This window comes from Perna viridis, chromosome 6 (assembly GCF_037379345.1).
Source record: "Perna viridis isolate PV_CMFRI_1.1 ecotype Kerala chromosome 6, ASM3737934v1, whole genome shotgun sequence".
Lineage (NCBI taxonomy): Eukaryota > Metazoa > Mollusca > Bivalvia > Mytilida > Mytilidae > Perna > Perna viridis.
This window is the reverse complement of record NC_142450.1, coordinates 47,078,734-47,099,161: the sequence shown is the minus strand read 5'-3', so window position 1 is coordinate 47,099,161 and position 20,428 is coordinate 47,078,734. Positions and strand designations below refer to the sequence as shown.

Sequence of the window (20,428 nt, the reverse complement as noted above, 5' to 3'; positions counted from 1 at the left end):
TCAAGTCCGGGGTAGACAAACGGGGTAAGGAAAACTATGACCCGTTGAATATATCAATTTTCATGGTGCAAACGGATACACCATAACGATATACGAGTTCATGATGACGACCATAAAACGTCTGTAGTGATGAATTCAATCTTTGAGCAACATAACGCTGTTCCAGAAGCCTAATTGTTAGAGTTCTAGCGCGATAAAAAAGTTTGCGTAATTTCGGCAAGCTCTGACATAACGTATGAGTTGTGATATAAACACTCCATGCGCAGGTGCTGAAGGGATGTTGCCACAGATGAAAGGAAAATTGACAATTTTGATTGAAAGTCATCACGTTTTTCGTAATGTTTTGGTTAATAGTTTTCCTGTATCATCGGTTTCTACGTGTAGGTCAAGAAATGAGGCTGATTTCACAGTGTCTGTAGTACCCTTTATCTCAAGTTCTTTGGGGGTAGATGCGATGTATCCGATCCCCGATATTAGGATTGTTTAAAGATAATACGTCATCTATATAGTGGAAACTGAGATTAAAGGATCTAGCTCAACGATATTCTGTCTTTCGGATCAGACCAGCTATAAAGTAGCTTCGAAGAAGAGTTTAGGAAGAGTTTCCAACACAGGGTAACGTCATCGTATCAAATGGTAATCGCCAAAAATGGAAGAAGAAAAAGGTCGTATTCAATCTATCATCTGTTTACAACAAAATTCTGAAAAGACAAAATTATATTATTTCCTGCAGATAAAAACAATAGTTTGGATAAAAAAAAGCAGTTTAATATGCTTACAATGTATTTTTACATTGTTTTTCCTAAAGTTAATTCACTACTAAGTATTAACATAGATAACTTACTCGTGGCGTGTTCTGGTACTGATTTTTTGTCACTTTTCAGTCCGTTTGATAGGGCAACAACAGAAAAATTATTGTACAGAGTGCCAGGATTAAGACCTCCTAAAGTTATGGTTGTTTTGTTCACCCTCTCGATGACGGTTTGATTGTTCGTTAAAACGCTGTAAAAAACAGTAGTTTCGTTTCCTGGCTCAATCTGAATCGTTATACTGGAATTCGTTTCTGAGATGACACTTACTGAAAACGGAGGATTCGGTTCTGAAATTTGCATTGAAGAAATTTTACAACAGTTTAACTGTGATTATATAAATATTGCTACAGCTACATGCAGTATCATATCTAAATATCATAGATTGGACGCTTTTATGAGCAATCTTTACAATAGATCTCATAGCCTAACAGTTTAAGAGTAGTAGGGATGATGGTTTCGGGTTGCATTTTTCAGGTGGTGGAAGGTGGTGCACCCCAATGCGCATGCACATGACGTCACACCCGGTAGAGGGCGGGGTCGGAAGTGGACCTTGGGTATGACCGGAAGTGGACCTTGGGTGTGACCGGAAGTGGACTTAGATGAAGGGACCAATAATGGGAACATGGGAACCTTTTGATGTAGGAAGGGTGGTCTTAAATGTTGGTAGGAGAAAACGACCTCCATAGGTATCCTCAATAAGTGTCCTAATTAGTGTCATTATATATTATACTGTAAACTGTTAAGTATACAAAAGAGGGGGTGTATTATGACGAGAGTTGTCTTTCTTTCTTTATATTGCCTTTTTAATTCTACATTTTTATTAAAGTTAATTGTCTTTTTTAATTATTTTTGCTAATTTCATTGTCATTTCTGTGTAATAATTGAATAGGCACTTTCAATAGATTTTAAATTTTGATTTGAATTTCTTTGTGTTCACTGGATTGTGTAATTTAAATAGATGTCTCACGGATTAGACAGATGTTTGAACCTTTCCATTTTACTGGTGATTTCAATAGCCCATATATTGATTTTAACTGCTTTTTATCGTGCTTTATGAATACATTACAGGTGTAAGGATGTATTTTGCAATGTTTGCCTCTCGGACATTAATTTTTATCATTGTTTTTGTTTCATTATGTTTAATATTTTTTTGTATTCAGTTTCAATAATTAATGTTTCTATTTTGACTAACCAGTGAAGATTATCCTGAATATCGTAAAGTTTACATTTGGAACGTTAATAGCTTTTGAATGGTGTATTGCCTTTCATTTCAGATTTTTATTGTCGACCATTGCATCACCTATTACAGACGCACTCAACCTTATCATCGATTTTATTCATAGTATATGGCTCTAGTGGGTAAATTCCTTTTTTTTCATATTTTCAATGTTTACATGTCGCATGTACTTGATTTGATCCGTTATGGGGTTGCATTTGGTAAACCATTGATTTGTTGATTTTTTTCTCTCCATTTTCTTCATGGTTATGTTTAAGGTTGAGGTCGGATGTTGCCGTTTGTCTAGGGTTATGTTTAAGGTTGAGGTCGGATGTTGCCGTTTGTCTAGGGTTATGTTTAAGGTTGGGGTCAGATGTTGCCCTTTGTCTAGGGTTATGTTTAAGGTTGGGGTCAGATGTTGCCCTTTGTCTAGGGTTATGGTTAAGGTTGGGGTCAGATGTTGCCCTTTGTCTAGGGTTATGGTTAAGTCTAGAGTTAGGTCTATGTCAGGTCTTAGACTTTATGAAAGTCACACATAGAGTTTGTTATGGGGATTGGGGTCAGGTCTCGATCGTTACTTGTTCGGGTTCGGGGTTATGACTTGGATCAGTGTTATATTTAGATAGTTAATGTGCGGGTCAAAGAACTAGGATTAGAGTTTCTGATAAGGTCCAGTGTCAAGAAATTTGTTAGAGTTAAACGTTAAATTTAGGTTCGGGTTAGGATCAGCTGTATGATTAAGTAATGGGTTAGGCTTAAGTTTATATTTAGGGTTGGTGTCAAGTCATGTTATTTATTTGTCTAGGGTTAGGTTTAGGGCTATGGCCAATAAATGTGAGAAATAGTTTATCGATTAAGTCACGGTTTGCGAAGGAGATACACTTTGAGGTCGAATAAAGTTAGTTGAAAAAAATGGTTAATCATAACGTTAGGGTTGAATCTTCAGAATTGCGGAAGGTTAATTGTGTCTATCGCAGGTTTTGTATTGGTTAAGGCTTGGTGTTAGACCTTTGTGTTATGAATGTTATTGTTAAAGAAATAACCATCTAGTTTAAACCTCATGTCAGGTTAAAAGTTTAGAGTTAAGGATAGAAATAGGAGGTTAGGACGAGTGAAGGGGAGATTGTAGATGATTAGCATCAGTAGAGTAGAGAAAAGAGTCGTTAAAGTAGGGGGTAAGAATCAAGAATCGTTAGAGTGGGGGGTACGAGTCAAAAGCCGCAGTAAAGAATCGTTAGAGTCGAAGAGTCGGAGTCATGTCGGAGTCAAGAGTCGTTAGAGTCGAGTAGGAGTCAAGAGTCGTTAGAGTTAAGAGTCCGAGTCGGGTAAGAGTCAAGGGTCTATATTAAGGGGTCAAAAGAAAGAAAGTAAAGAACAATACATAGCCTCAAAAGGTGGGGTTAGAGTAAGGAAGGAATATCAACGAGAAGACTTGCAAAAAATAGTCTTAAAAGTAAAAGTAAAAAAATTGTTATCATTTTGTTTTCGAAGAAGAAGGTCGTCGTTTACAAGATGTCCATGACCTGACCAGAATGCAAGATGATCTTTACAAGAAGGTATAATATGAAACGTCATTTTAGGAAAACTCGTGGATACCAAGCTCTAATTGATGTACCCCATCGGAGTGAAACCAGGTGTTCTCCTTATTCTAGACCATCGCAAGGATCATTGCTTCTATCACGCTACGTGAACCATGCAAACAGACCAATGCAGTTCACATACGCATCCTGTCCAGCAACAGACAACCTTAGAAAGACAGAATCGATACAATCTGGTTTATCGGACTACGATACTTTGATGACAGAATTACAACAGTATGCTTTGAGAAAAGAAAAAACCAAGATACTTTGTTGAATGGACTACGCCAAGACCCTTATACTTCGATGGAAGGGCTACGCCAATAGATCCAGGATGAAACTCAAGAAAGCTTGCCCAAGGACCCAACTGACGAAAACTTTTTCATACACCCAACAGACGATCACCTTGTTTTCGACGTACCCAAAGAATACTTGGACGACCATTTCATGCCGTGGGCCCATCCCTTTACCAGTGTTATAGCAGGACCCACCGAAAGTGGAAAAAACGATGTTTGTACGTCGATTCGTACAAAACGTGAAACACATGATGATGTATAGACCGCATCGAATAACGTGATACTACGACGTGTACCAGACATTTTATGGAACCATGGAGGATGTCGACTTTGTACAAGGACTCCCCGACCTTGACACCTTGGATCCCAGAGGGAGACACTTGCTTATTCTAGACGATATGATAAATTCGGTCACCGAATCTATCTCCCATCTCTTCACGAAATATTCTCACCATAAAAATATAAGGGTCATGTTGCTGGTTCAGAATCTGTTCAACAAAAACAAGAATCACAGAACCATCAGCCTGAATGCTCATTACTTGGTTCTTTTGAAAAAACCCAGAGACGTATCACAGGCCATGACCATGGCCCAACAAATGTTCCCCAAAATGACAAACTACTTTATGAAATTGTACGAGTATGTCACTGCCAAACCCCACGAATATTTATTGATCGACATGAAACAAGGCACTCCCGACAACTTGAGATTGAGAAGCAACGTTTTCCCATGGGAAATTCAGGATGTGTTCTTGGATGAAGAAATGTATAAATAGAGATGAAAAAGGATACGTGGTCACTACGTAAATGACCCGCGAAGGAGCAGTAAAGATTTTCAAGATAATTCCCTGTCGAGGGATTCATTTAGAAGAGATCACAAGTCGTGATGCCATTTACGTGCAATGGACGACCGGAAGGGCTCAATGAAAACCAAAGAATGAACTAACAAAAGAAAGTGGGGTCTCAAAACGACCTCGTGGTAGACCAGCTGGAGGAAAGAAAAAAGCCAATAAAACAGATGTGACATTTATAAATGGAACTGTATAGAGAGGAATTCGAAACCAAGATCGTGTAGTTGTATTAAGAACGTGAAACGTACAACGTCAGAATATCAAATACAAGTGGAAAGGAGAGCGGATTATCGTGCATCCTTGTATACGAAACAGCGACCTTAATAAATCAAGAATGTAACAAAAGTTCCACTAGAATTATATTGATCTACGATATCAGGACCTGAGAGGGTAGTTCATCAACAATATCAGGAGCTATATGAAATGCACAATGGTTCAAAGACCAGAAGTAATGTAAACAAAAGAAAGTGAAGATTAAATAGAGTGACAAAAAAAACGGCCTTGACGCCAATGATACTCTGACGGCAAGAAGCCTCATACTAAAGCGGAATCATGAGAAGATCGGGTCGTAAAGTGTTATTTAAAGGGGAATAATAATTCTTTATGGAACAGACCATTGAGCAGGACCCGGATTTGACGACACCCCGCGACGAGTATATGAATATAAATAATAAATAAATATAAAAGAAAAAAAATCGTGTTGTGTAATAATACTACACTAAAGAAAGACCTCCTTACAAAACAGGGTAGCTCAAAACCGATAACACCTACTAGCAACAGCATAACAAACATATTTACTATCAGAGCCTAAGAACACAGGTCAAAGTGTAAGTAACTTGAAAACATACTATAGCAGTAAACAGTTCCTTATAAAAAAAAAACCATCATACAATACTTAAACAAAAAAGGGCGGCGAATGTAACAAACCACGAATGAAATATAGGGAGAAAAATCTAGTACACGTGACATGTAAACATTGAAAGTATGAAAAAGGAATTTACCCACTAGAGCCTCATAACACGTTCAAAGGGTGTACGCGACATGCAAATATCGAAAATATTGTAGCAGTAAAAAGTTCAATCTCCTTATAATAACAAAAGAAAAGCATTAAACCAGCACACAAGTCTCAAACAAAAAAGGGCGTAAAAAACAAACTACGAATAAAAAAATGGAGAGAAAAAAATCAACAAATCAATGGTTTACCCAATGCAACACAATTACGGGTCAAATCAAGAACATTCGACATGTACACATTGAAAATGTGAAAAAAGGAATTTACCCACTAGAGCACTATACTACGGATAACATCGATGATAAGGTTGAGTGCGTCTGTAATAGGTGATGCAATGGTCGACAATAAAAATCTGACATGAAATGCAATACACCATTAAAAAAAATGTAGACCTTACGATAGTCAAAATAGAAACATTAATTATTGAAACTGAATACAAAAAAATTATTAAACATAATTAAACAAAAAACAAAGGTAAAAATTAATGTCCGAGGGGTAAACATTGCACAACACGTCCTTACACCTGTAATTTATTCATAAAGCACAATCAAAAGCGGTTAAAAATCAATACATGGGCTATTGAAATCACCAGTAAAATGGAAAGGTTCAAACATCTGTCTAATCCGTGAGACATCTATTCAAATTACACAATCCATTGAACACAAAGAAATTCAAATCAAAATTTAAAATCCATTCAAAGTGCTCATTCAAGACAATTAACGTTAATAAAAATGTAGAATTAAAAAGTTCATAATATCAGGTTTGAAAATATCAAATTTCCCGCAAAATATCTGAAATTTTTATTTCACTCCCTGGAACTGTTCAAACATTTTCCTTCGAAAACCTATTCCTCATATGAGCATCGCCTGTTAGATTTTGAGCTATTTCACTTTGTAATCCACTTATTAAATTTAGCATGGTAAAAAATTGACTTACTTTCACTTTCACAATGAAGTCAAATTGTCATTGAAAAAAAGCTTCTTCAACATTGAAAATATATAAAACATTGCAAAAAAAGTCACCTTTTTGCAGAAAATGTTTTATCAACAATAGATTCTTCATTTTAATCACTATAGCAACCACCGGTTTCCATTGATGTCATTTTTCTTCCCTAGCCAAAAGAGCGAAACTAAAGTAAACTGTGGAGTGCTGGCTTAAGCAGAATGCAATATTAAATATTGTAATTTTCTAGTTATTTCTTGAAAGATTACCTTCTTAGGAGTAAAATGATACCAAATGTATCATAATTGGACAATTGATAACATTTTAGAGGCATTCGCATACTAGGCTATCTCCTCATCATTATGGGAGAACTTTCCTTATACCTAAGTGCAGATATGCATTTCACTGTTTTGCTATAATCATCTTTTAAATGAAAATTTCCACTTAAAACATACAAAATTACAACCCATATGTACTTATAAACCTTAAAGTTGGGGTTTTGTAAGCTTTTAACACACATTTGAAGCTCATTGCATGAAAAATCACAGAAATCTGAATGAACTGAAAACCAAATACTAAAAAGCCCACTCCAGGTCTAAGGTTATTAAACCTTTGCTTATTGTGCACTTAAAAAGTTGCTCGGTTAACTACGTTACATGTAACCTGCGCAAATATTTAGCTTTTAAAAGAGTAATCAAGGGAACCAAGGTTATAGCGGTAATCAAAAGAATGTAATCCAGGGACAAAGACCAGACATGGAAAACAGACATACACAACAAAGAACATAAAGTAACTAAAATCATACATACAAAGTAACAAAAGTAAATGAGCAACTCGGACTCAACTAAAAACTGGGAGCATGGACCAGGTGCACCGGTAGGGTAAGCGTCCTCTGATTTTTTAGAAACACCCGCCGAGTTGCTCATAAAAAGTCAAAAGAGGAAAGAAAAACTATGACCCGTTGAATAAATCAGGTTTCATGGTGCTGATGGATACACCATAACGATCCACGAGTTCATGATGACGACCATAAAACTTCTGTAGTGATGACTTCAATCTTGTGGCAACATAACCCTGAAAATATATTTAATTCTTTGTGATGGCAAGAGCCATATTCACACATGAATCAGTTCAATGATTGTTCTGTTAACTTTGCAAAACATCTGCATAATTGGTTGCTAGGGAGATCTTAGCTAACAAAAACATAGGTCCATACCATAAGTTACATTTTTTAAACCTTGTATCAAAGCATAGCATAAAAACACTAGTTTCTAAGATGTAAAGCAATTTTTTTATATGTGTAGGGGTATTGGCATCTCTATTTAAGCCAGCACTCCACAGTATTGTAGAACTGCCTAATTTTGGTCTTGTAATCTGATGCTTTGTAACATTTATCACTTTAAAAAAATGTCAAGAATCTGTAAATCTATTTATCTAGAAATAGCTTAAGCCATGGCCTTCAGAATGCAGTAAAAAATTTCTGGAAAAAAATAACCCACAGCATATAGTGTTACCATAGAAACCATACAAAAATATGCGAAAATTTGCAAAAATGTTCACCAAATCAGGTTTGAAAATATCAAATTTCCCGCAATATATCTTAAATGTTTATTTCATCCCCTGAAACTGTTTAAACTTTTTCCTTCGAAAACCCATTCCTCATATGAGCATCGCCTGTTAGATTTTGAGCTATTTCACTTTGTAATCCACTTATTAAATTTAGATTGGTAAAAATTGTCATTGAAAACAGCCCGTTCAATATTGAAAATATATAAAACATTGCAAAATACTTTTAAAAGTCACCTTTTTTCAGAAAATGTTTTTATGAACAATAGATTCTTCATTTTTAATCACTATAGCAACCACCGGTTTCCATTTATGTCATTTTTCTTCCCTAGCCAAAAGTGCGAAACTAAACTAAATGTGGAGTGCTGGCTGAAACCATCATCCCTACTACTTTTAAGCATTTGAAACGGTTCAGGTTTAAAGGAGTTACCCCTGTGGAAATGAAAGAAAAACAAATGATAATCTAGCCCCGTGCAGGTCCGGGTGTTAAAAGAATAGGCCTGCAGCAGCGCTAAGCTTGTCGTATAAGGCGACTAAATAGTGCTCAGAAACCTACCCGGGGGCTAGGCGCTCTGCCCACAGAGCAACTGGGATGTGTGCCCCAGGTGGTGGAATGGGGTACCCCTGGCGTGTTACATGCTGGGGTTGTCAGGCTATAATACGGAAAACCTGACCGCAAACCATAGTGGTGCACCGTGTTGGGAAAGATGCCACGTTCCTCGCACGTTAAAGAACCCTGCTGTGGAATTCGATAGGAGTAGGAACCTTTGCGCTCCGCCACAGGAGGCTAAATTGCCCAACCTTACCCATCCCCCTTTTTCCAGTGGCAATCAAAATTTGTCGACCCTATTATCCTTGTGACCCATCCTTTTTTTTCATTTCATGTTCATTTTATCATCCATTTCATGTTCATTGTCTGAATATAGCTGAAATATTGCTGCTCGGACGTTAAACCCCAACAAACAAGATACGATAGCGTAACCTTGTGTCTGATACTCTTAAGCGTAACCTTATGTTCGATACACTCTCAACAAGGTTACAATTTCATTCCATTAAACTACAATGGCCCAAGCCCAGGAGTGATTCACTACTGGCATGAAAACTCTCGTTTATTTTAACTGAAATTTTAATATTCAGACTGGACTCTAATATCATGTTACATCAAACACGAATACTTCATAATATTTCACCTTAACATCAAAAGCATATCAAGCAAATGTCCGATCTCCATTTTAGAATAAACTCATTGTCATGAAGTTCCAGATCAGAATTTGAACACAAAATGGTGAAAATGTAAGTATGAGTATGAAAAGAAATGATTTCAACAGGAAAACGTTAACTATTACTAAAAATGTATTTGTGTTCATATGACACTTATTTAATTGCTTTTATAAAACATAGTTGCGTCATTGTAAGTAATGAGTTGGAATCATAACCCTGTTGAAAGAGTTTCTAGCACAGAGTAACGTCATCTTATCTAATGATAATCGCCAAAAATGGAGGTAAAAGAAAAAAGATATTCAATCTGTCAACCTGTTTGAAACAATGTTCTGAAAAGACAAAATTAGATTGTGTCCTGCAAAAAAATTAAAGTCAAGTACTTTTTTAGATAAAAAGCAGTTTTATATGCTTGCAATGTATTTTTACATTCCGTTTCCTAAAGTTAATTCACTACTAAGTATTAACATAGATAACTTAATCGTGGCGTGTTCTGGTACTGATTTTTTGTCATTTTTCAGTCCGTTTGATAGGGCAACAACAACAAAATTATTGTAGAGATTTATGATAGGACAGTACTTAAACATTATTGATTAAATTGTTATTGTTGAGAAAGGGAGGAATGCATAATGACTTAAGAATTAATATTGTCTATGTTAACTATAAATTGAATTATATACATGTACGGGTAAACATGTACGGGTAAACTGGACACATAGAATGTTTATGTCCAGATTCACATTGATTGATGGATGTGTCTTATATAATTGAATGGTATATATATATGATCATGTTGTATATTCGGGACCAAATGTATTGCGGATAGCAAAATAGTGATGTAGGGTTACATTACTTATGTTCCTGATAAGTTGTGAAGTTATGGAACTAGAGAACGTTTTTGCGAAAAATAATTTAGTTGCAGTAGTGCGTGTTCATAGGTTCATATATTTTGGTCGATGATTTTTCTTCTGTTGGTTTCTATAAAATCTTATTCTTTCTTTGATATTCCCTAGATGCAAATTACTATTCACAGAACTTCACTTTTATTTTAATTAGTGCATACGTGATTTTATCTTTTATTATTGTCAGCTCCATTTGTCGTTGTGTATATACGAGAAGTGGTCGGTTGTATTTAATTAGTTGAAGCTGTTAGAAATGTGGCTTTATGGCAGTTCGCCGTTATTATTTTAATTATAGTTGAAGCCGTTAGATATATGGCTCTATGGCAGTTTGCCGTTATTGTTTTATTTAGTTGGAGCCGTTAGATATATGGCTGTATGGCAGTTGGCCGTCATTTGAACGTAGATAACGTTGTTTTTATGTTACAAGAGGTAACATTGTTGACCGAGGCAATAAGAAAACACAGAAATGCGTATGTAGTAATGAGGTGCATCGTGAAGTTTTGTGGAAAGTTATTAAGTTGCTCTCAATTGGTTATCCAGATTTTGATTTTGTGTTAGAAAGAATATGTCAACGTGTATGGGTTGCTTAAGTCGGTTTCTTTCTTACCATTTAGTTATTTTAGGCATGTTTAGCATGCTTAAATTTTGCCGAGCATACTTTATTTAAAATGCATAGGAGTATTTTTGAAGTTGATTTTTTTACGTAAGTAATTTTTTTTTCGGGAATTGATTTTGTTTCATTATTAATTGTTAGGGATTATTTATTTATTGGCGGCCGTATTTTCGGATTATTGAAACGTGTCAAAATTAAGCAGGAATCTATTTCCGAGACTGATATAGATACTGATACGGAAGTAAGTACTACAACTTCCTCTGGTGAATATTCTTCTCCTTTTTTCTTCGTTTCACTCTGATAAGTACATTTGAGAATCCTTTTCGTCGAAGGTCGGTTCAACGGGATCAACCAGGCCTTCAAGCAGTGGAGAAGAGATGTCAGTGGATGCTGTTACTCCAAAACGTATATTTCAATCACGTACGAAACGTCGTCTTCATAAATCCTCAAAAGGAAATGAGACATTGAAATTGACTTTAGATGTCTTAAAAAAAGATTGCTTTGCAGTGCGTTTAATTCATTGTCATATTGATCTTGTGGTTCTGTTGTCAATTTCATTGTACACAGTTCAAGTTTTTATTTGTTGGTCTGTGAACAATTCAGATGTTCACAAAAGGTTTCATTGTAGTCATATCATTCATTTTCATTGTTTTATTTTTTATTCATTTTGAAATCTTAGTTATGGTTCTTTTAAACTTAACTGGAAAATGGTGGTTCAGATCGAAGTCAGTTGTTGAACTCGTTGGCATTTAGCCAAAATTTTAGAAGTTATCTGTTGTTATAACATTGGGTTCGTATCTCTTTTATGCAGATGGCACTTTACTATAGAGAACCTGAAAATGAACCAGCCATGTAAACATTTCTGGCAGTAATTCTGATTCGCTTACAGAAGAGCCGTTTTGCCAAAGCTGGCGCCTTGATTATCAGTTTCTGGAACCGCTATTCCAGACATTACTCTATCGGGACAATACAGCATGTACATAATAAATATGATTGTGTGTTTTTTTTTTTTTTTTGTTTTTTTTTTTGTATGTTTTGTATCTCATATGCATATTTCGTTGTTTCATTTTAGTTGTTTTGTTGTATAATTTGACTAGTTTTTGGTCTTATTTATTGTAGAGATGGTGATGTTCCATCTGGTTGTCTTCCTGCTCTTTGGTTCTTTGGTCGTAATCAGAAAACGATTACACATGTAGTGTCCAAAAGTATATCTATTTTAAATATGACGAGAAATAAGGTTTTCCAAAATAGGGAACTTTTGAATTAATTGGTCACTAAGTATAGGGGACTCGTAAGTCGTCTGCAATACAGAAATGTAAGAGAAACATATTGTAAGGGTAGAAAATTTCATGGTACTTAATTTTCATTTGCGGGGTTTAGTTACAGAAATTCATTTCATGATTGAAAAAGGTTTATATTATTTAGTTACTTTGAAACTTCAGTTATAAATTAGAAAGTAATGCACTGGCAGTTAATAAGGCTAGAACGCAATATGTGTTGTTAACTTCAGATGAATTAAAACAATGTTCCAATCCATTAGTCGGATTTTGCAACATTAAAAGTCCAGTCTACCCAGTAAACTTAAGTAAGACATGTATTATTACTCTATTCATGAAAAACAATAATATCTTAGACAAACGTTGTCAAACACTCATTTATTCTAATTCGATTCTATCTATAGCAGATCACATACGGGAAGGTCTTTGGGTAATAACCACACAAAAAAGACTAAATAAATAAAAAAATAAATCCACCTATTGGATTAGTAAAGTTACAAACTTCTTGTTCTGCTACTAGTGATTCTTTAACACTTTTACCATATTACAAGGGTGAAGACCGTTTTCAAAGTTCTCAATCATTAAAAAGATTAATTGAAATTTTACAATGTGTCTGAATTCACAATATGGCAACCTTTTCATTTAGCTTTGCCTAATTTTACTATTGATGCGCTTCCTAACACATTGCAACATATGGAAACCATACCAATGGCGAATTTAATCAATCAGTTAAAAGATTTACGAACAATTGATACTATTTTTCAAATTCCATATTGGGGGTATGCAGGTATCTCATTGTTAATTGCCATATTAATTGGGGTTGAGATATTTTGTTATTGTCGACAAGCTAGTTTTTGCAGACATTCATGGTTGGCCAGGAAAAACAGAGGCAGGTCTGACGAACATAAAGCAGCTGAAAATGGATATAAACTGGTCCCAACGGTGTCGACAGATGGTGACTCTGGGTTACGTAATAGACGATACTGCGACTTAGACGAAAACAAAGTTGAACAAGTGGTCATGAAAACAGTCTCCAAGATATATCCTTCGTTCGAGACACAACACAATGGATAACAATTTTGCGGTGCTGCCAATTACCTGGGAGACGACTATGGCAGCCTCACACAATGAACGATACTACATAATCATGGAGCGCAGTAGACGGTGTTAGTGAATTTGTAGCTGTATAACCCAACTTTTACAATTTGTAGCTGTATAACCGAACTTTTACAATTTATAGCTGCATAATCGAACTTTTACATTATATAATCATGGAGCAAAGGAGAGCTGGAGCGCAGTTGACGTGTTGGTGACTTTGTAACTGTATAAACAAACATTTACATTTGTAATCATGGAGCAGAGGAGAGCTGGAGCGCGGATGATTTGTAAATAAACTCATTGATCTGTTATTATATTATTGAACTTGATGTTCCAGTAACGATAGGATCGGAACTTCATTGACATTGACATTCATCTTTATATAACTTTTCTCATTTGATGTGTGCCTAGTTTCTGGTGACGGATTTTTCAAAATAAACTTGACTGTACACAATTAGCGAGTACTACCACAATGCAAGTACGGTTACCGGCTTGTTTGCTGAATTATCTACGATAATTCTTTGAGAAAGGGAGGAAATATGATAGGACAGTACTTAGACATTATTGATTAAATTGTTATTGTTGAGAAAGGGAGGAATGTATAATGACTTAAGAATTAATATTGTCTATGTTAACTATAAATTGAATTATATACATGTACGGGTAAACATGTACGGGTAAACTGGACACATAGAATGTTTATGTCTAGATTCACATTGATTGATGGATGTGTCTTATATAATTGAATGGTATATATATATTATCATGTTGTATATTCGGGAAGCGTGACAGGTAGTGGGCGAGTCAAAAGAAATGCAATTATACCTAGAGGTAAAAAAAATACTTGTACACAAATAATAATATTCCAGAGCGTAACAGGTGGTGAGCGAGTCAGGAGAAATGCAATTGTACCTAGAGGTCAAGAGAATGCTTGTACACAGGTGGTTGATGATGGATGTGTCTTATATAATTGAATAGTATATATATTTGAACATGTTGTATGTTCAGAGAGCTCGCTTTTACTCTTGTAATAAACGTTGCAGTCAGTTTTACTTGTCTTGGAACTATAGTCCGTACCAGGCTCTACCACAGAGTACCAGGATCAAGACCTCCTAAAGTTGCGGTTGTTTTGTTCACCCTCTCAATGACGGTTTGATTGTACGTTTGGCTAAATCCTTCAATCTCAGTTTTCGCTATATAGATGACGTATTATCTTTCAACAATCCTAATTTCGGGGATTTGATACATCGTATCTACCCAATAGAACGTGAGATAAAGGACACTACAGACACTGTGAAGTCAGCCTCATTTCTTGACCTACACTTAGAAATCGATGGTAGAGGAAAACTATTGACAAAACTTTACGACAAACGTGATGACTTTTCATTCAGAATTGTCAACTTTTCTTTCATCTGTGGCAACATCCCTTCGGTTCCTGCATATGGAGTGTTCATATCACAACTAATACGTTATGCCAGAGCTTGCCGAAACTACACAGACTTTTTTATCGCGCTAGAACTCTTACAAATAGGCTTCTGGAACTGGGTTATGTTGCTACAAGATTGAAGTCATCACTACAGATATTTTATGGTCGTCATCATGAACTCGTGGATCGTTATGGTGTATCCATCAGCACCATGAAAACTGATTCATTCAACGAGTCATAGTTTTCCTTTCCTCGTTTGTCTACCCCGGACTTGACTTTTTATGAGCAACTCGGCGGATGTTTCTAGAAAAGCAGAGGACGCTTACCCTACCGGTGCACCTTGTCCATTCTGGATTACATTCGTTTGATTACCGCTATAACTTTGGTTCCCTTGATTACTCTTTTAGGATCAGCCTCATAAGAGTGAAGGAATAAGTAGAGGAGCAAAATTTGTTCCCATTGGAATGCCGACCATTAGTTGAAAAACGCGTCCACCACACTGGACAAATATGTCGATTAAAAATTCCAGCATTTTGTTAACATCTTCTTCTGTATATTTGGAAGATGATTTGGATTTTTTTCTTACAAAGTATGAGGAATCTCTACCAAGAACCATCTTTTTGGGAAAAAAAACGATGTATAATGTTTTAACTGAGTATGGGAAATAGAAGTATACAGTGTTGAAAAATCATAGGTTTTAATGCCATTATATTCTGATAAAAGTCTTGAGCTGATTGTCTCCAAAAGATCTTTCGAATTTTTCAGAAACCACATTGAATTAATACCACTACGGGAGTAACAGTGTTGTGGTAGGACTGCAGACCCTCTTTGACAGTTGTGAGTATAGAGGTTCAAAATTTTGAAAGAAGTTTGGTGTTACATTTTGCAGATCCAGCAATGTAACGTTGTTTTTATGGATTCTGCTGGAGTTTAGGAATCCAGTAAATTGGAATATTGGAAACCCTGTGTATTTCATAAGAAAGTAAATGGACCAAGTAAAATGCGGACACAACACAGAAACAAGTTTTTGCCAATAAGAAGCATCAATGAGGAACTAATTTACTGCAGAATACACAACTCCTCAAGATCAGTTCTGAAACCAAAAATAAGAAAACCTGTAGCAAGACCAAGGACCCTCTAGAAAATACACAGCCTGACAACTTTCTTATATACATTGTTGTTGATTTGGTTGCTGAAGAGAGTCTTACTTCTCATGGTTACGCTGGTAACGATCAGGACCGCATCTTAGATCATGAGAATGAACCAGAGGACACTCTTTTGCCTGGGGATTTAGGGGGTTCAGAGTTCGAACAGACATAAGATGGAGTACAGAAATCAGATGCTTCGAGAATAGATGATGATGATCATTGCCATTTTGTGACGACAGCCATGTTAATATTTATCACCAAATCAGAGTAGTGAGTATAGATATAGGTATATTATATTTTCAGTGACAATTTAATGACAGACGAGGACGTCTTTCCGTACACCGGTAGAAGGAGATTGGTGTTCCTTGTGAGACATAAAATGTATTATTTCTTATTTCAGCTATGTCTGGGTGCACATTCTCTCGGTAGGGGGAGAACAAGACAGGGTATATTTTTGATGTGTTTTATGTTCAATTTTTTACTATTGTATTGTGTATTACCCGCCAAATATTACATATTCTTTATTGTATTATCATCTACTGTACTTCATTTGGTTTTGTTAGTCGTCTGGGTTCTAGTTTTTTTTCTACCTGTCCAGTTCAGCAATTAAAGGTAAATGGCAGACCTGGGTGAATTTTCTTTGTTTAGTTCTTATTAGTCTGTTGTCACGTTTTCAGCCTTATAACTTATTAGTAACTTAGCACTTAACACAGTGAAGTTTTTGAGCATAGTGCATATTTGGAACTGTTTCCATTTCTTTATCTGGTAGGTATTCTACTTTACTTGAGGTGTGTGAATGGCGTATGCAGTGCATGCTATTGTTTTCTTTCCTATATAAATGAGTATGACTTTCAACCTGTATGTTATGTAAGTAGAAAGATAGTTTCTGATTTCGTGGATAAATAGTGGTATAAATCTATAGTTTGTATGTAGTATGATAGACTTAAGAGTGATTTTGATTGTGACCTTAACCTTACAGTTATGTATTGGTCTATTTATACGTTAAAGTCATATAATCACATTCAATTGTACATTTTGTATTTAGATTCTAAGATGCATACTCGTTATGTAATTCTTATTGTTAAAATACATTTTATCTAATTATGATATTTACAAATTATAATTACGGGATCATATATATCCCTTTTATCATAATTGTTACATATTTTAGAGTACCGTCACACTAGTCTGGTCTGATGGAATGAGTGTATTTTTCTGTAAACCTGCTGCCATAAATGGGGAAGAATAGGATAGAATTCATACATATGTACATTGAATATACATTACTCATGATATTGTTTATTGCCTATGGAATTTGATTTATTCATGTTGAATATCGGATAAGCACAATAAAATGTTACATACTGCATTTTGTTTATTTGATTTCGTGCAATGTCTTCATTATAACTGTTATTTTTTCATTACTTGTATTCGAAGTATTTTAAATATGACTATGAGTTCTGTGATATTTATGATATGATTTTGTAGAGTTCATTTATATAGAACCTGAATAAATCGTATTACCGTTCATTGATAATCTACCATTGAGGTAGACGGTTTCACAGTAAGACGTATTACAAACTATTACAAATAAAAAATCCGTAACTTTTGCAAGTGATTTAAAACAAGTATTTAAGATGCATAATAATAAAATGAATTAAATAAAAAACAAGGAAATAAATAATCGCCACTGTCACCACACTGATAATGAAATATCGGATATTTTATCTTGTCTATAATGCATTGTTTTAATTTCAATCTATTCAAAATGGATAATTTAAGACAGAAGGTAAGGTAAGGGTAGTCATTTTAGCGCCTGACTGACAAACAAGTAAGTTTGTGTTCGGTTGTTTTCCATTTTGTTAAATTTTCATTTGGCAATGTGACTCAACAAATTCTTTAAGTCTACTTTGCGAATTAGGTATTTAACAAGAAAGAAGTAGAAAAAAACCGTCAAATAAAGTGAAGAGTTGTGATTGAAACCAAGGTTGAAAAGAAGGCCACAACTAAATTTCTAAGATTGCAGTTTTGAATCATTTTGCTTCAAATTGAGTTAAAAATAATATATAAAAGATGGTACTATTAGAAAACCTAGATACTCTCCTTTAATATGAAGAGAAAGAATAAAAGAAGGGGAAGGTTAAAATCCCTTCTAACTGCCTCGAATTTGATAACAGTCTTAAACTGATTGTCTCCAAAAGATCTTTCGAATTTTTCTACTATAGTAACAAGTGTGGTGGTAGGACTGCAGACCCTCTTTGACAGCGGTGAGTATAGAAGTTAAAAGTTTTGAAAGAGGATTGGTGGTACATTTTGCAGATCCAGCTATGAAACTTGTTTGTATGGATTCTTGTGGAGTTTAGGAATCTAGTACATAGACGGTAAATCATAATCATCGTCCTTGGCAGCAAGACCAAAATAGGATAGCACAGACTTTTGGTTTTCCACAATCTCTTCTTTGGAGAGTGTGGTAGCAGTATAGTTCTTTTCACTGATATTAATTTCTACGTCTACCTCTGATAATAAACATTGAATGTAATACTTTTTGCAGACAAAGCCAATGTTGTTTTGGGCTTTGTCTGCTGGTACCACAACATATTTGTCATGCATAATAGACAATTTGTTTCCTACATCGGGGTGTTTGAAAACTGATGTATGATTAGCACTCATTGACCGACTTTCATTCGTTTCAAAATTAAAGACCTCACAACCTTTAACCACTCTTACAGAGAATCAATGTCTTCTTGTTCTCGTTTTACCCATTTTTGCGTAGTCCTCCACGGCATCCATAAGAACTTTAAAGTTAAAATTTCAATTCATGGAACGTGGTTTACAATATCTGAATGGAGAGCTTTTGCAAGAACAGTCAGCTGGTTTAGCCTTGAAGTCCTCAGTCTCAAGGTTCTGCAATAGCCCTTTATTACAGGAGTGTCAACACTTGTTTTGTAAAGGCAATGTAGTAGAGTGAAAAGTATAGAAACGTTAATTTTGTTAAACTATTAAGGATGTTCGCTGCTCTCTTTAAGAATAAGGATTTCAAAGGGTTGTGACACCAGAGATGTCTAAAATCTGACAAAAACGGCTGAAAATATGCATCGAACATCCTTAAGGGCACCCAATACATGTTATTTGTCAATTATTTCTGATTGTTTCTTATTCAGTAGATGTGTTTGTTGATACTTCATGTGAGTGTGCTAAGATATTGTAAAAGTATAAATTTTTCACCTTTTCATTGTCTTCTTTTTATCCTTTTCATACTTTTAAATTAATTAAGTTTCTGCTGATTAAGTATATATACTAATCGTACCTGGATTAGTACTTGGTGATTGGGTCTGTGCTGCCTTATCCGTATTATGCAAAACGGCTGTTGTCTTTAGTGGAGTTTGTGACACATATTTAGATGTCAAATAATCAGTAGTAATAACTTCTTCGGCATCCACCTATAGACAAAAGAACACCCTTTATGCATATAAAAAGCGTTGTATTTATCTTTAATGATTGTTATCAAAGGCGACAGTACAAGTTTTTTCTTTCTTCGGAACCCAGCTTTACCGACCTGGTGTTACTGTATCGCGGATGGAAAACTACATTCAACGTAAAGATTGGATATATTGTAGAACTTGTAGGTCACTATGAAAATTAGAGTAAAAACTTGGAGGTCAATCCATTCAGAGTTTTTTAGTCATTTCTCTTTAACCATTCATAAGCACTAAAATACTGCAGAGTTTAAGAATAATTACATGTAAATTGACCTCTCTGGTTTCCAAAACACATAAGATCGAAAGAAAAAATGGATTGTTTTTTCGATGATGAAAGAGGGAACAATGGTTATAGCGGAAATCAAAAGAATTTAATGCAGGGACAAATACCAGACATGGAAAACAGACATACACAACAAAGAACATAAAGTAACAAAAATAATGCAGACAAAGTAACAAAAGCAAATGAGCAACTCGGACTCCATTAAAAACTGGGAGCATGGACCAGGTGCACCGGTAGGGTAAGCGTCCTCTGCTTTTCTAGAAACATCCGCCGAGTTGCTCATAAAAAGTTAAGTCCGGGGTAGACAAACGAGGAAAGGAAAACTATGACCCGTTGAATAAATCAGTTTTCATGGTGCTGATGGGTACACCATAACGATCCACGAGTTCATGATGACGACCATAAAACTTATGTAGTGATGAATTCAATCTTGTAGCAACATAACCCAGTTCCAGAAGCCTATTTGTTAGAGTTCTAGCGCGATACAAAAGGTAGGTCTGCGTAGTATCGGCAAGGTCTGGCATAACGTATGAGTTGTGTTATGAATACTCCATATTCATCATATCTTGGAAATATTGTTGCCAATTTTGATATTTTTTTAGGAATGTGGACCGTTGTCAAAGACGAAAGAGTAATCAAGGGAACCAAGGTTATAGCAGTAATTAAAAGAATGTAATCCAGGGACAAAGACCAGACATAAAAAACAGACATGCAC

General features: G+C 35.3%; 1 protein-coding gene across 7 annotated transcripts in view; it reads right to left on the bottom strand.

Moving 5' to 3' along the window:
• The window catches only part of LOC148615302 (receptor-type tyrosine-protein phosphatase H-like), a 134,902-nt gene that overhangs the window by 99,698 nt on the left and 14,776 nt on the right, over nt 1-20,428 (bottom strand). For 6 of the 7 annotated variants that reach the window (XM_088590151.1, XM_088590147.1, XM_088590150.1 and 3 more), the window contains exons 2-3: nt 19,259-19,391; nt 845-1,099 (exon numbers count right to left, since the gene is read on the bottom strand). In XM_088590151.1, the coding sequence (XP_088446277.1) occupies nt 845-1,099; nt 19,259-19,391 (388 nt within the window). The remainder of the gene's footprint in view (nt 1-844; nt 1,100-19,258; nt 19,392-20,428) is intronic. The other variant, XM_088590148.1, reaches the window with a different exon arrangement.